Source organism: Sminthopsis crassicaudata, chromosome 4 (genome assembly GCF_048593235.1).
Source record: "Sminthopsis crassicaudata isolate SCR6 chromosome 4, ASM4859323v1, whole genome shotgun sequence".
NCBI classification, from domain to species: Eukaryota; Metazoa; Chordata; class Mammalia; order Dasyuromorphia; family Dasyuridae; genus Sminthopsis; species Sminthopsis crassicaudata.
The window spans coordinates 456,888,989-456,906,901 of record NC_133620.1 but is presented as its reverse complement, the minus strand read 5'-3'; the positions used below and the strand labels follow the sequence as shown (position 1 = coordinate 456,906,901).

Below are 17,913 nucleotides of genomic sequence, written 5' to 3'. Positions count from 1 at the left end.
ATACATATATATATATATAACTTTTTTATTGTCACCTTTCACTTGGGGGGACCAGTGCTCATTTCTTCTTCAATTTCTCTTTCTCATTATACCTAGCTCTGTAAGAGGAGGTGGTATGGTCTCAGTGAGTAGAAAGCCAGCCTCAGAGAAGGAGGCTAACAGCTCTGTTTCTTTTTTTTTTTTCTTTTTGTTTTCTGCAAGGTAATTGGGGTTAAGTGACTTGTTCAGGGTCACACTGCTAGGAAGTGTTAAGAGTCTGAGACCCCATTTAAACTCAGATCCCCGGGACTTCAAGGCCATACTCTATACACTGAGTCATTTAGCTGCCCCAGGCTCTGCTGCACTTAAATCCAATTCACTCTTAAATCAAGACATCACCCGGTGATGTCATTGGCCCTTTTCAAATACAAAGGTTGAATTCACAACATGAACCTACTAATAAAATCACAGGCCCTATCACTGTCTTTTTTTTTTTTCTCATTCAAGAGTTCTCAAATGAATAAATATAATGTAATATGATAAATTTTAATTTATTGTAAACTGTAAAATGGTAAATAATGCAATAAAGAAATGTTTGCACAAAACCAAGGGACAACTGCTACCCTTAATCTACACCCATAGTCCCCCACCTCTCTACTGAAAATAAAAGTATTTAACTCAATATTCCCTATTTCTAACTTTTTTTTTATCTGTAATATATATATATATAAAATTGGATTCTTGGGTGGGCTAAGCACTAAAAGCCTTAAAAAAAAAAAAAAAAAAAAAAAAAAAAAAAAAAAAGATAATTGCCTGATTTCCTAAGGATTTGTTGAAGAATCCCTACTGGCATCCTGGGTAATTTACAACCTATTGAACTTGTGAGTTAAATAACAATAGTTCCATAAACCAACTGAGTTTCACTAATTGGTTTATTGCCCCATTTTCAAACTCTGCCTCTCCCCCATAGAAATGATCACCATTTAGTACTCTTTAATTGTCAGGGGGGGAAATTTATTCTATTGGACTAAACACCAGCTCCTCTCTCCCTAAGCAAAGATAAATGAAACCCACAAACTTGTATACCTTAATCTCTGAAAATCAGTTAATTTCTGAACAAACATTTAGAAGCTGATGTTAAGTTCACAATGAGGATATAATTTGTTTGTAATGTTATCACTTCAATGGTCCCAATTTGGGCTTAAGAAAGAAAGGAAATATCCAAAGGATTATCATTCTCTTTTGGGAAGAGTGAGTGGATGGATGTATTTATACATTTTAAAGACTTTGTCTGTGATCAATGTAGAAGAAAAATACATATCAAATTCAGTTCAGCCCATGTTTATTGATCATCAGTGACAGGGCCAGGTTTGGGAAAAATGGGGAATAGAGAAGAAAATTTAAGAGGTTGTCTTTCTCAGCTTTCACGGAAATGGGACTAGATTATCTTTAAGATTCCTTTGGGCTCTAATTCTACCACATTCATAATGATAGTTTGGAGTCATCAAGAAAAGGTTAAATTAAGTTCTGAGAAGGCATGAAATGCCTCTGAGCATTTTGAGGCATTTCTGAGCATGAAATGCTTTGAATTTCAAAAATCTGACACGGTTTGTCATGACTGGAATGACCTTATTCAATAAACTCCCAAACACACCCCCTTCATAAAGTACAATCCCTGAAAATGGTTTTTCCATCATTACCTGTCAGGAAAGATGGGCCCCCTGTGACTTAAGACAGTGAAGTAGTAATATTGATGATTATAACTGACAAGTGGGTTGCTGCTTCTCCACTACTTACTTTATTTACATTGCTATAGCCTTAGAAAACTTTACTTCATGCAATACATTTTTGAAAATTTTCCAGCACAGATTATTGAAATAACATTAAAATGGTGCATAAAGTGGTAGGCTTCAGTTGTATGGAAAATTTCAGATATGTGGAACACATTTCCAAATAATATCAGATTAATAATGTTATTATATGAGGTGTTTTCTTTTTCTTTTTTTAATAAACCTTTTTATTTTCAAAACACATGAATAGTTTTCAACATTCACCCTTGCAAAACCTTGTGTTCCAAAATTTTTTTTCTCCTTTTCTCTCCACTTCCTCCCCTAGATGGCAAATAATCCAATAAATGTTAAACATATCCAATTCTTTTATATGTATTTCCACAATTATGTTGCATAAGAAACATCAGATCAAAAAGAAAAAAAAAATGAGAAAGAAAACAAAATGCAAGCAAACAACAAAAAGAGTGAGAATGCTATGCTGTTATCCACACTCTGTATCCATAGTCTCTGAGTACAGATGGCTCTCTCCATCCCAAGGCCATTCCAACTGGCCTGAATCACCAATGAGGAGCTTTTTTTTTTTTTTTTTAATAACTCATTTCAAAAAAAAAAAAAAAAACAATTCAGAAATCTCTTCTGATGCCCTTATTAGTCACCTCCTCCTTACATACTCCCTCAATGTAACTTGTATATACACACTTATTTATGTACTATCCTTTCCCAGATAGATTGCAAAGTCCTGGAGGTCAGAGACCGTTGTTTCATTTTTGATTCAGCACAGTCTGGCACACAGCAGATGCATGATAAATGCTTGCTGAAGTGTTCACAACCTAAACCCAATGAACCTGGGCTTCTTTTGGGAGCAGTCAGAAAGCACAATTGTCTTCATCAGATCCTGAGACAGCTAGCTGAGGCAGCAAAGTGGGATGGGTAGATAGAGAGTTAGGTAGATAGATAGATAGATAGATAGATAGATAGATAGATAGATGGGTAGATAGATGGAAGAATAGACAGACAGATAGTTGGATAGATAACTGGAGAGATGGAGGGATGGATAGACAGAAAGACAGGCAGAGAGAGAGACTAATGGTTAGATAGATGACAGGACAGGTGGTTAGATAGATGGAGGGATGGACCGATGGACGGATAAACAGACAGAGACAGACAGACAAACTAGCTGATAGACAGACAGAGGGGCAAGCAGACAGGTAAATAGGTAGGTAGAGTACATTGCAAACTTTAAAGAAACATTAAAATGATAGAAATGCTAGCTATGATGATGGCTAGACCCTATGATTCTGGCCTAATCCCTTAACTTCAGGGCTTGAGGCAATTAGATTATAAGAATTAGAACAGTTGCTGATATAAATTAGTGGAGAGAGTTGGTCCCATTGGTGGTGAGTGAAAGATGCTTCCATCCTGAGTGTCTAAATGCCATGGCTGCTCAGAGGGGGAAATCTGGAGTCTTTCAGTGGTGGTTGAGGCCCTTTTCACCACCATCAGCCATCCCTTTTCCTTCTTTTTAATGGATGATGACATGGAAGGAATTAATATGCAAGCAGAAATTTCATCCAGCCCAGCAGTGAACCCCAGAGACTTAAAGAAGCCTCCAAGCAGTAAGCAGCCACACAATAGCCCAGTGTATGCACTCCATCAGGAAAAGCAGCTGAAAGAGCAAATCTGATCATTTTTTCCACAGAGGGACTTGACCACTTCAGAAGGTCATAGCTAAGTTCACAGACCTGAACTTCAATCTTCCAGGAATTCATTGCAAAGTCCTCCAGCTTGCCCCTGCATTTCTCATGAATAGGCTGTGTAAGCCAACTTTGAGGCTGGGGGAGGGAGGGAACCCCTTCTTCTAGGCCGGTTTGTGATCCTATCGGCCCCCCATGCATCATGATTCTCTCATCTTCCATGCTGAATTTGTGCATTCTGGTAGAGGGTCAAGCAGTCTTGGCCAGGCTCCAGCCCAGCTGAAAGAAGCCTTCTTAAGGAAACACATCTCTTCATCTACTTTTTCCCTTTGCATCTTTTATCGAAAGGTCTGCCTATCAAAGGGGACTGCCCTCTTTGATTTTGTCAATGCTATCAAAGAGGATTGACCCTTTTGATTTTTGTCAAGCAGCATCCATTTTTCCATTTTTCCATTCCATGTTTAAGTCCCAAGAAACCCTTGATGAAGTATTTGTCTTTGGTCTAAAAGAAATGGCCAAATTCTTTTTAATTTAATAACCTGATGGTCTTGTTAATAAAATGATTAAATTGCCCAAATACTCCCAAAAAAGGATCACATCTCTTAGAACTGGAATATGACCCCATCTGTTGGTCTTGTTAATAAAATGATTAAATTGCCCAAATACTCCCAAAAAAGGATCACATCTCTTAGAACTGGAATATGACCCCATCTGTTGGTCTTGTTAATAAAATGATTAAATTGCCCAAATACTCCCAAAAAAGGATCACATCTCTTAGAATTGGAATATGACCCCATCTTTTTCTTTTTTATATCTGTAATATATATGTATTTATTTAAATATTATTTTTATTTTACATATAATTATTATACATATATATTGTATATATATACATATATAAATACATAAAATATTATATAAATAAATACATATATTTATATAACATATATACATATATAATTATAGCTTTTTATTTTATTTTATTTTTTCCTTTTCTGAGGTTGGGGTTAAGTGACTTGCCCAGGGTCACACAGCTAAGAAGTGTTAAGTGTCTGAGATCAAATTTGAACTCAGGCCCTCCTGAATTCAAGGCTGGTGCTCTATCCCCTGAGCCACCTAGCTGCCCCTTATAGCTTTTTATTTTTCAAAATATATGCAAAGATAGTTTTCACCCTTGCAAAACCCTGTATTCCATATTTTCCTCCCTCCCTCCCTCCTCAACTCCCCCTCCTCTAGACAACAAGTAATCCAATTTAGGTTAAACATGTGCAATTCTTCTAAACACATTTCCACATTTATCATCATCAGATGAAAAGGGGAAAAGGGGGAAAAAAGAAAAAAACCAAGCAAGCAAACATCACCTTCACATCTTTTTCAAAATGAAAAACTGAGGCTTGCCCAGGGTCATAAGACGGTAAATATCTCAGGTAGGATTTGAACTCATCTTCCTGACTCCAGAGGCTCTCTCCACTTCATACATCAAGCTACTGTAGCCATCTTTAAAGAGATAAACTGACCTAAGTCTAGAGAGGCTGATGGGAAAAAGAAAGCATTTAGCTAAAAGCATTCTGTCTCTTCTTTTCTTTACCCTTCCCCAGCCTGAGTCTTTATAATCACCACTGACATGTTTATTCTAAAGCATCTTCCACAGCGAGCTAGCAGACATCATCTGACCATTGATATATTTAATTATCACAGACATCGAGGTTTACCTATTGACTGTTCCCACTCTTTCCAACCAACTGCTTCCCAGTCAAATGTCTTAGTCCCTGAGCCACGCTCCAGCGAGCTTGGGCACATGCTAATCAAATGACTCTGCCTGGGCTGGGAGAGTAATTTTCATGAATTACTTTAAAAATCAGAGACAGACAAAGCATTAATCTCTCTGGAAAAAGATGTTATGTGATCGTTGTTGACTTTACCCTTTACAGCTCATCAAATCCTTTTGCACAAATCCTCAAATATCTTATATTTTCTTATATACAATATTAAAAATTTAAACTATACGTACATAATTTACATGTTAAATATTTATCACATATTTGCCATGTTGTTGAGTCTTTTCAGTCGTGTCTTTGTGACCCCATTTGGGTTGGGTTTTTTTTTTTTTTTTTTGCTAGACACACTGAGTAGTTTGTCATTTCCTTCTCCAGCTCATCTGATAGTCGAGGAAACTGAGGTAAATGGGGATTGCCCAGGATCTGACTCCAGGTCTGATGCTTTGTGCACTAGGGCACTACCTAGTCTCCCTACAGTTGTCTTAGGCCTCTTGTTTTTAGATCACCATACTCTGAAGTTAATTTGCTACAGGGGAAAGAACACGAATTTGGAGTCTAAGAAACTGCAGGTCTGGATCCAGTTCTGACCCTCACAACCCAGCAAACCACTTCAACTCATCAACAGAATAAGAGCTGACCCAAGATCTTTCCCAATTCTTAAGAGCTTGACCAACTTGTGAGTATCAGTGACAGAATTCAAACCCAGGCCTACAAACTTAAAATCTATAATTCGGTCACACAATCTGCATGTGAGGCATTCATTTCTGACAGAGGATGACCCCAGGAGTCGGTCTGCACTATCAGCTGCCTCTCCTCGTGCTACCCACTGACAGAGCACTGTTCTGTCCCCATTCAGCTTCCAGCCATCAGTATAATTACCCACTAACCACTTTACAACAACAGACAAGATGTCCCAAAAGTCTCTGTGTGGTTCCAAACTTCAGTGGTTTGGACTTAACATAAAATCATGGAATCAGAGATTGAAAGCTAGAAGGGACCTTGGATTTCATCTCACCCACCTTTTATAGTTGAGGAAATGGGGGCCCAGAAAGGGTAATAACTTGATGATGTCATATTAATGATGAGTGTGATAATGCTGCCATGTGGGGCTAATCCAGCTATTTGAAGGGGAAAGACATTTATCAGCAACTTCTCAATAGTACATATGGGAAATCCCAAAACTTTTAGTGAAGTTTTAAATTACTAGTCATTGCACCTGGACTTTTGGGATGCCCTGTCCCAATGAAAGGGTATAATGGTTAGGAAATAGCAGATTGGAAAATGAACAGATTTAGAATTAGGAGGGTTCTCAGAAACTGCCTAGTTCAAGGTCCCCCAAGTGCTCTGAAGCCAGTGCCTTCCCGCTACATCACAATCCCTCCCCAAACTTTAGGCAAATGCTTCCTAAGTCCAAGAGGTAATCTAGACCACACTCTATGGGTTTCCCTTCCCAGGGTCACAGAATTCCTGGGTCATCTTGTCCAACCCGGACCCAAAGATGCTGACAAGTGGTCATTCAGCTTCTGCTTGGAGGCCTCCAGGGAAGGGCATCCCAATCCACTGAATGGGGACTTATAAAGTTTTTCTTGACTTCTAGAGAAAATCTGCCCTTTTTGTCAGCCCCTCCCCACTGGTTCTGTCCTCAGAAGCCAAGCAGAAAACCATCTGGAAGAGGGCTCTCCATTCCTAGCCTGGGCCTTCTCCAGGTTCCTCAGTTCTCTCAGTGGTTCCTCATATGGCACCGTCTCCAGCCTTCTATCACCCCCTGCTCTGGCTAAAGCACTTCCTAAAATCTGGCACCCAGAAAACCACTAAGGAAGGAATGGCACGCCTTCTACTTACCCCTTTATGACATGTGTTTCTAGTCTTCGGCTTACAAAGTTAGAACATTAGACATACCCATGCTCAATCAGTAATGGATCTACCAGCATCGAATACTTACTTCAGACACAAAGAGAAGCAAGAGACCCTGCTTTTAAGGAGCTAATACTCTAATGGGGGAGACAATATATGTAAGTCAATATGGGGAAGGCATTGGAGGTTGAGGGCAGGGATGGGCTAGGGAAGGGAGATAGAAAGGTCAGAGGAATCTTGGAAGATTCTAAGAATCAGCTGTCAGGAGGGAGAGCATTCCCAGTATGGGGAAGTCTAAAGACATGAGGATCAGGGATGAAATGTGTGCAAGGGGCAGCAATTAGCCCAATAGAGCTGGATTATAGGGTACGTGCAGGGGAGTAAGATATATAAAGTGTGAAAAGCTTTAAATGCTAAACAAGAGACTTTATAGATGATCCTGGAAGAAATAGGGAGCCACTGGAATTGATTGATAAAGTGGCAAAATATAAATCAATCCCCAATATTCAAATAAATAAATGGAGAAAAGTATACTGGACTTGGAGCCATAACCTGAGTTTCTTTTCTTTTTTTTTTTTTATTAATTTTATAATTTTTTTGACAGTACCCATGCATGAGTAATTTTTTACATTATCCCTTGCACTCACTTCTATTCTGAGTTTTCCCTCCTTCCCTCCACCCCCCTCCCTCTCCTAGATGGCAGGCAGCCCCATACATGTTAAATGTGTTATAGTATATACTATATACAATTTATGTGTGCAGAACCGAATTTCTTGCATAACCTGAGTTTCAATCATAGAACTGTTCCTTACTCATCGCTTTGCGACATTAAACAGAATCACTGAAACTCTTAAACTGTCTGGGCCTCAGTTCACTATCTGTAAAATGAGGGGAATGAATTCCATGGTCTTTGAATCTACATCCAGGAACTTCTTTTCGCCCTTACAGGATTTTCCAAACTATTCCACTCTTCCAAAGGTGTGTTTCATTGAGATAAATGGCTGATAAATGTCTTTCCCTTCAAAAGTTTCCAAGAGTGAGAACTGTTTTCCAAGAGTAAGTTGAACTGTTCTACTGGGTGCCCTCCAGCTCAGATCAAACCAATGAAAGAAACCATGAAACCAGATCAAAGAACCAAGGCTGTGTCCGAGTCAATGTGCTTGATGTTGGCGCCACCTAGTGATGTATCTCTCAACTTAACCAGAATTAAATTAATCTCAAAATCATGGGAAAAAAAATACGATTAGGCTTTTCAGAATTTATTGTAGCAATTAATGCTGTTAGGGGGGAAAATAGCATTTAAATAACAAGAAGCATTTAGACTAATGACGATGTATTTTTGTCTAAACATAATTGAGTCAGAAAATCGTTTCATTAAAGTTAGTAACAAGCCCACGAGATTTTTAATAAAATTCCTTTTTACTGCCGTTAAATAAAAGCGTTCAACACATAATAAAAACCTGCTGACAGGAAGGAACAAGAGGATTCCCTGGGAAATGGTTAAAATGCCATGAGAGGTAAACGGAAGAGGAGATTTTCGTGTTTTTGTAATGGAGGAAACAATTTTCATGGTCGCCAACAATGTGCATTTTTTTCTTTTTCCAAAAAAACTGAAATCTAAGACCTTTGATATGAGGAGAAACTTTGATGTGAGGTGGGAAAAAATGACAAAAAAGATGGGGTCATCTTCCCAAGCTCAGTGCTTGAAAACCAATAAAACTAAAGGTCCCTGGATGCCCGCCATCTTTGGGAACTCCTGGAATCACTCAAGGAAAATCACTTAGGCCTTAGGCCTGAGTGTCCCCATCTAGAAAATGAGGGGTTTGGTCTAGATGGCTTCTGGGATCCCCTCTTCCAGTCCCAGATAATTCTATGACTCTCCAGTTTAGTCATTACTGACTCTTTGAGCTTATCCACATTGAGTCAGTGAAGTGGTTAGTGGATAGACCTTTGGGCCTGGAATTAGAAAGAACGGAACTCAAATCCAGCCTCAGACACTTGTGGTGGTATGTATGACCTGAGCAGCTCACTGGTCGCTGTTTGCCTCAGTTTCCCCAACTGTAAAATGAGGATAATAGCAGCCCCATTCCACAGGGTTGTTGCAAGGATTACATGAGACGATAATTGTAAAGTACTTAGTACAGTACCTGGGTACACAGTCGGTGCCACATAAATGTTGTCTATCCTTAGGAATGATCTTTCTATGAGATAATATTTGCAAAACATTCAATGCATATTCCCTCCCCTCTTTGCTCAGATGGTGAGGATCACTACCTGGCCATACTTCTCATCCCATGCAAATAAGCCGGTAGTGATAGGCTCAAAGAGTTTAGGAAGTTGTCCAAAATTCAGAGAGATGACTTGTTCTTGGTTACAAAGTAAGTTCCTTCTTATATCGGGTCAGAATGCACATTCCGGGCTCTGGACTAGATCTCAGGGACACAAAGGCCAAGAATGACACGATCCTTCTGCCGAAGGGGCTTCCACTCAGAGTCTACACAAGAAGTTATTATACAATATATTATATATATAACATATATATTACATATGTATATGTATATATATGTGTGTGTGTGTGTGCGTATATATATATGTATATATATACATCTATATCTATATATATATATACATCTATATATATATTATACGAGGTATTACTCGGTTGTCGTGTGGTTTTAAGTCTTGTGAGCTAATTGTGGCCTTTCAGATATTTGCAAGAGGCAATGTCACGTCTAGGGTCCATCTTGGCTCCTGCCTTAACCTAGCTGTGGACTAGACCTCGAGTGCCAGGGCACTCAGATCCCAAGCAAGTCTACATTGTGGACCTTCCTCATGTCAATGAGACCCTCCTCCTCCTCCCCAAGGCTTCACTACCCACATCACAGCGGACCAGGCGCAGAAGTTCCGAGCTACAGAATCACGAGTGAATGTGACCATGGACGGCCATAGGGAGTGATGATGGGTACAGAGGGCACGGGGCTGGGGCTGGCTCAGATCCCGCCTACCTACGCAGCTCTTTAACCGGCTCTCCGCAAGCTCTGAGATGGCACCAGAAGTTGCTGTTTTCTTCATCCTGACGACTCCAGAGGGGGTAGCGCTGCCTGGTTTAGTGAGCATATCATCACTACTGGCCCTCTTTAGCTGTGAAGCAGAAAAGCAGGAGAAGGGAAGGAGACAAAAGAAGATGCTGTAAATATTCCCCTTGGGAGCTGGAGCATCCCCAGTGCCTAGGGATGTACCACCTGGAACACAGAAGGCGCCTAATAAATACTTGCTAATGGACTGCAGACCTCTTCCCAAGTTCACATCAAACCATTGAAAATGACACTGGTGGAAAGGCGTTTGGATATTCACTCCTAATTATTCCATTATCCCACTCACTCACTATCGTTCCTCTAATAGGAAAAGAGACTCTCAAATGCTCGGCTAAAATCCAGTAAGTGCTCTAAACACAATGTTTCTTGAAATGGAAATCTGTTGTTTTATATTTTGAATCCTCTCGGTTCTGCTGTACAAATGGAGATTTTTTTTTCTCATTTTGTATTTAAGTTTTGAATAAATAAATAGTTGTTTGTTTTTTTTTTAAATCCAGTAAGTCATAGCTTAGGAGGTATGATGGATAATGTTTTGGACTTGAAATCAGAAGACAAAAGTTCAAGTTTTGACCCAAATACTAACTAGTTATATGAAAACAAGCAAGTCTCTTCTCTCTGCCTCAGTTTCATCAATAATATGGGGATAATAATAGCACCTATTTCACAGGATTGTCATGAGGTTAAATGAGATAATGTCTGTAAAGCACTTTTTTTTGTGCTAGCTCATGTTTTTTGTTGTTGTTGTTGTTGTTGTTGTTGTTTTAATACATATATTTCCCCACATTCGATTATAAACCTCCTGAGGAAAAATAAGGTGGTTTCATTTTTTTTTTTATTAAAGTGTTAAGCACTTTGAAAAACTTCATTATTATCATTTCTCCAGCATTCCAGTAATTCACTAGTCACGTAACCATTACAAAAAAGAAATAAGCTAGTATGGTAGAAAAATAGTCAAGGATTTAGAGTGTAAACATCTGACTTCAAATCTTGGCTCTTCCACTTGCTATCTATATGTGACTCTTACCCAAATAACCTCCTTCTACCTCAGTTTCCTCACCTGCAAAATGAAAGGATTCAGCTTAATGTCTTTTAAGATCCTCTCAAGCTCTAAAAAAAATCTGTTATCTGGGGTTGCCCCACAGTAGAGTCTCCTCGTTTGTAAAATGTGGGGTGGAGTGGAACATCTGGAATTGTAATTTTCTTTGAGGTCTCCATCCAAGATCCTATTATCATTTCTGGCTCTAAATCTCTGAATCTAGGATTGCTGTGGTGACCAAGGGAAAGGGGCAATTGTAGAATGGATGAACAGCAATGCAAGGCGATGTGGGAAAGTGCGTTAGCCAGATTGGTCACTAACCAGCTATGTGACCCGTGAGCAAACAACATGGCCTGCCATGTCATCTTCTGTAAGACGATGGGGCTGGGCAAGAGCACCCCTGAGGTCCCTCCTAGCCGCAGGCCATGGGGGCTTATACTTAGCCAATTGGTAGGTTTATGATGCATCATGGAAGTACTCAGTGGTTACCCACTAGCAGTGACTTCAGAAGGGAGCTGCCCTGTCTTTAGAGGGAGTGGAGGGAGAGAGTGCAGCTTATTCTAAAGAAGGGGCTATCTACAGTTCAAATCTGTATATTTGCCCAGGAATACTGGAAGATTTATTAAATTATAAGGGAGTCTTTGTGAACAAAGACATTAATAGGCATCAATTAGTGACCTCAAATGCGTTTCACTGCAAAACGATCCCTTGATATCACCAAAAAGAGAAGACTGTCATCCACTAATTATGAGCTACAAATCTGAAATTCCTTTTCTCTTTAAGTTTAATCTCTCTTGGATCATCCAGGACTGATATCATGCCCAAATCACACAGTGAGGGACCTCCTGGGCTAGACCCCAGTTCTTCGTCCCCATGCCTACTGCCTCTGTCCACCTGGAGGTGCCAGCAGTCCAGTTAAAAACAGCTTCTGGTGGCGGTGCATGTTGCTTGAGTTCTCTACCCCACACTCCAGACACCCCATGCTGGGGCAAGGGTGGAGCCTCGCTCCCTGAACACCAAAGGAAGTGGGTGAGAGCAATGAGACACATCCGACTGTGGAGGCTGAACAGTCCCTGGAGAGCTCCCCAAATAAAGAAGGGAAGTGGATTGACTGACATCAGGGAATTCCAGACGCATGATCGCAAAAAACATGCTTCTGTTCCCAATTCCAGAGGCAAATGCTCCTGTTTTCTCATGTCTTAAAAATTGTTTTAATCTGAAAGCCGAGGGCATGTTGGACAGCACCTAATTAACAGCAAATGCCCCAGCTAAATAGTAGGCAGGAGGACTGGGGCACAGTGATGTATGATCCCGGTCAAGTCACTTCCCCAAATTTGGAACTGTTTCCCTGTGAGAACTATATCCTGTAAGGTGCCTTCTAGCTCTGACATTCTATGTTCTAAGATTCTTCCCTGATCCTGACAGCCTTCCCCTTGTGATCCAGGGTCTTGGGCTTAACGCTTTCCTGCCTCTCTCACTTACTACTTATATAATCCCCATGTGTCTCGGTTTCCTCCTCTGTAAAATGAGGGGGTCGGACTAGATGACCTCCAAACTCCCTTCTGGTTCTAGAGCTATGATTCTGAGACCCCATAGTCCTTAGTTCTGTTTTAAGGCATCCTGGAAAAGTAGATTGATAACCATGGACAATGGCCATCTAGTCCAGCCCTCTCATTTCCAGATGATGAAATCATGATTCAAAGTGAGTTGTTCAAGATCATGCAGGGGATTAGTGTTAGCTCCCCCAACTCTTGGACCAAGTGTTCCTTCCACCAATCCCCTTGCCCAATATTCTAGCGTTCCGCTCTCTCTTCACTTGGCTTGAATGATTTCACTTAACTCCAGTCATTATGAACACTCTTATCGTTTTATCTTTCTCATCTTCCCAACTAGGTATTCAACCTCAACAAATACACGTTTTATCCTTTGAGGTTCTCAGTATTATTCTGTCTCACACAGAATATAAGTCTCTTGAGGGCAGGAAATATTATTGTCCTCCTCCAAAGAAGCAGTTCCCCTATCCTACAGGAGATCTACATGTTCACACTCTGCTCAGTCCTAGGAAAAACAAGCAACTGACACACAAAGATACTAATTTAGCTTTCATTTTTCTTATAAGTGACCTGAATGCAGACTACTAAAATAAAATAAATAAATAAAAATAAAGACTCTTTGAAAGAGGAAAAAAATCATGAAAAATAATAACATACCTCATGAAGCAGTATTTATGATAAAATTTAAAAATATTTTTATATTCCTTCTATTTAAAATTCACATGTTTTATTCATTCACAATTTTCTTTATCTTTGTCACAGAATGATCAACATGGGATGAGAAAGATCAATGAAAATAAGAGGCCACAGGTTTTAGAGAAGTCAGATTCCAGGAAGTAGGGGATTTGGGAGAGATATATAATCCTATAGGCAGACCAGGACTGAAACTTGTTTATATCATCAACAAACAGTTATTAGGCACCTTCTAGATGCTGGGGCTACAGAAACAAAAGTCTGAAAAGCCCTACTCTCATTTGAAACCACAGCCAAAGGGCTATCAAACTGTGTATACCCTTGGAGCTACATGTGCAAAAATGTTTATAGCAACCCTTTTCATAGTGGCAAGGACTTGGAAACTGAGTGGATGCCCATTGGTTGGAGAATGGCTGAATAAGTTATGGTATATGAATGTGATGAAATATTATTGTTCTATAGAAACGATCAGCAGGATGATTTCAGAGAGGCCTGGAGAGACTTACAGGAACTGATGTAGCAATTAAATAAAAGAAAGAAAACAATTAAAATTATTAGAATAAACAATTGTTTATATACACCTCATTCCTCTTTCTCAATCACTTTGACCTAACAACACAGGGAGCACTTATTATATTCCTGTTGTGTGCCAGGTAAAACCTCTTAACCTCATCCCCATTCTCTCCTCCTTTAATTCCAATCTGAGATAAGGAGATGGCTTTTTCTTAACTAAAACCAACCCCTTAATCTATCTCCTCCTGCTGTCTGACTCAGTGGGATTGTCCTTATAATTATCCTCCACTCTAATCATCAATTTATATACTAATTGATTCCTTCTCTGCTGCATACAAACATGGATGCTGTATCCATTCCCTTCAACCTGGGGGGAGAAAACCCTTCATTAAACCCTATTCCTCCTTAAGATATTGTCCTATATTTCTATTCTCTCTCTGCCAAATTCCTAGACAGAGAAAAAGCTGTGTATGCTGCTGCTTCCCCTTGCTCACTTCTCAGTCCTTTCCAATGTGGCTTTCCACCTCATCACTCAACAAAAAGTGGTCTATTCAGAGTTGTCAGTGATGTCTTAATGGCCACTTCTGATGATCTTTTCTTAGTCTTTATCCTCCTTGATCTCTCTGCAGTATGTGCCATTGGTGGCCACCTTTCCCCTCCTGGATATATCTCTCTTCTTTGAGCACTCATGACATTGTGCACCCTATTCCTCTTCTCCCTCCCTCTTTCTCCCCTCTCCCTTCCTCTTCTTCTTTCCCTTCTCTTTTTCCTGTCTTTCTGTCTCTGTCTCTTTCTCCCTTGGAATTTGCCTGTCTGTCTGTTCTCCTCCCACCTCTCTAACCAAGTCTTCCCAGTTCCTTTTGCTAAGCCCATTTTTCATATCATACTCCCTAATTATAGAAATTAATGTTTCAACGCTTGATAAATGTCTTTAAAATTCTCTAGAAGATACTAGAAACAGAAGCATATACATGTATGTACCTTGGTCAAGCTGAAGCTTTGATAATATTTAAAAAGCATTTTTAATTTCTTTATAATTTTAAGCCACTGAGCATCTTCGCAGATGAAAAGGAATTAAGTTATCTCTTCTTTTTCCATAGAGATTTTCTATATGGAGGGAGATTCACTTATTGGATTCACTGAACGGATTCACTGAACTATTTTACTCTCTTTAAAAAAAATCTTAGTTTCTTGGGGTAGCCCAATGGGAGAGAAAGGACAAAAGCTAGATTCAGAAATAGAGGTGATGTCAGAACAAAAGATGTCAATAAAATGGATTGGCTTGGGTTTTGAACTGGACCTGTGGTCCACTGGTACAAGGAGTTGCCAGTGTAGGAACTCCTTCTCCCAATGCAAATCATCAACTGTCCTGTAGTCTTAAAAGAATTTCCAAGGACACCAAGATTTAAGTGATCTGCTCAGTATTACACAGCCCATATGGCTTAGAAGACTTGAACTCGGGTCTTCTTAGCTCCAAGGATGTTCCTCTATCCATGTTGCTCGGCTATTTTTAATCAATAAAAAGATAATAAATCTTAAGTTTTGAACCACTGCCCATAATATAATCTGGACTTTAATATTTAGGAATATGCCAGAATCTCATTAAAAATTTTTATAAATAGTTGATAATTTGAGACAATACTCTTAAAAAACTATCCTGGTCAGATGGCTGTCCAGCTAAAAATTCTGGTCTGGCTCCAGTTTCTTGGTTTTTTTTTTCTGATTGTGAAGAAGAAACAAACTAGATACCTCCTCCTGCATATTCTTCACCAAAGAGTAGCCTTATGACATGCAAACAGATTCAAGGGATACTCACAGGCCATTGACCTAAATTGCAAATGGTATCTACTCTTCACTCATTCTCACTGCTCCTTCCATCAATCCTTCCAGAAAAAAGATCTCTCTATTTAGACAGGAAGAGATAAATAGCTAACTGGCTAGATAGATGGATTCGATAGATAGATGGAGGGATTAGATAGAAAAATGGATGAATCAATGGATGAATGAATGGATAGATAAGAGGATGGATGGATAGATGGGTGGATAAATAGATGGATAAGTGATAGATAATTTACTAAGTGCATTCTATATTCCAGAAACTAAATAATAAGTGCTAGAAATGCAAATTAAAAAAAAAAAAAGACATCCCTTGCCCATAAGGAGTTATATTCTCTTTTCCTCTTTTCTTGAGAAAAATCTCTCTTCTTGCTTGCCCCTCTTTCTCTCCCTCTTCTTTTCTTTCTTTATCCAGTACTCCTGCTTCTCACTTTTCCCTCTCTCCCAAAGTGTAAGTGTAAGGGTAAAAGTGGGGAAAAGGATGATATGATGAAGAATGGAGATGGGATGGTTAGAGGTATTGATGGGGGAACATTTTGTGTTTTCCTCCTGTATCAAACTTTACTATAGAGGAACTGGAGACCCCCAAAACACCGAGTGGGATTAATGAGCAGCCCTAGCTTTGTGTATATTCGGTTGCTTTACCAGGTTCTTTCCTCTGTAATGAAGTCCCAGAACAGGAAATTGTACTAACAGTGACTCATGACACTATTCCTCAGAGATTCATTATCCCTCATGGCTACGATATGTTTTCAAGTTTGTCAAGTTGCTTTCTAATTCACATTAATTTCAGGGCCTCTTTTTTTTTTTGAGGGAGACTATATTTTTCTTTTGAGGGAGGCTATATTTTTCTTTTGAGGGAGACTATATTTTTTATCTCACACAGCCTGGAAGTGCAGCTGACACTAATAGGCCCACTATCAATAAGTACAAATTTTCCAAACTAGACAAGTTCCACCCTAAATTCTCAGGCAATCTGGGGTCTTCCACTTGTAGGGTACTGTTAGGATTACAAGGTGAGAACTCAGGTTGTCTAAATAATTCCCTGGCTCAGAATTCACATCTTTGGTTCGGGCCTTTAAGGGGAGTTTATACCTTTAGACTTCTGAAAAGGAGTTTACATATTTAAAGGGTTAACCTAGCTGGTCCCTTCCATTCACCACTTTCTGGGTCTCTCCACATCACTTGGCGATTATCTAAGGACAGTGGAGCTGCTTGCACTGGACCCTGCCCTTCTGGTGGGTTATAAAACCTGTCTGCCGGAGCCAGTGCATCTTTGTCAAAAATTAGAAAATTAATGGTATAGAAAACTAAATTTAGAAGTTCTCTAGGGTTACTTGTGGCTCCCCCTTTCTTTTGTTTTTAGAGGAGTGTCTTAATGAATCTGTTTCTTCTCTCTACTATTGCCTGACCTTGCGGATTAAAAGGTATGCTAGTGGTGTGTAAAATCTTATACTGTGCACAAAAGTGAGCAAAATGTTTAGAAGTATATGCAGGTACATTATCTGTTTTTATTTCTTGTGGCACACCCATAATTGCAAATGCTTGGGTACGGAATTCAGTGACCACTCAGGTTGTCTCTTTTGCTGCTGGCATTGCAAACGTGAATCCTGAAAAGATATCTACCACCACATGGATAAAAGAAAGACAACCAAAAGATTTATAATGGTTACATCCATTTGCCAGATTTCATTGGGTCTCAAACCACGAGGATTCTTCCCTGGAGAGAGTGTAGGAGTGTGGAAAGGAAGGCAAGCTGTACAGCTTTTTATTATGCTCCTAGCTTCCCCTTTTGTTATTCCAAATTGTAAACGTAAAGCTCGAGCAGCTTGATGATATTTAGAATGAGATTCTTGTGCTTGCTGAAATAAAGGAGTACTGGCTAACATAGTTAAAAGGCTATCTGCCTTTGAATTTCCATCAAAAATAGGACCTGCAAGTCCACTATGTGAGTGGACATGCAAGATATAAATCTTGCCTGGATGCTTTCTCACTTGCTCTTGAAGTTCCTTAAAGAGCTGATAAATATTAGAGGCTGCAAATTGTATTTGGGCTGTGGCAATTCTCTGTACTACACCTAATGAATAGGCTG

The 17,913-nt window shown here is 39.5% G+C and overlaps 1 protein-coding gene across 1 annotated transcript in view; it reads right to left on the bottom strand.

Moving 5' to 3' along the window:
- SPECC1 (sperm antigen with calponin homology and coiled-coil domains 1) overlaps nucleotides 1–17,913 on the bottom strand; it is a 342,057-nt gene that overhangs the window by 240,002 nt on the left and 84,142 nt on the right. The window contains 1 exon segment of the mRNA XM_074263920.1: nucleotides 10,101–10,236. Within this exon segment, the coding sequence (XP_074120021.1) occupies nucleotides 10,101–10,236 (136 nt within the window).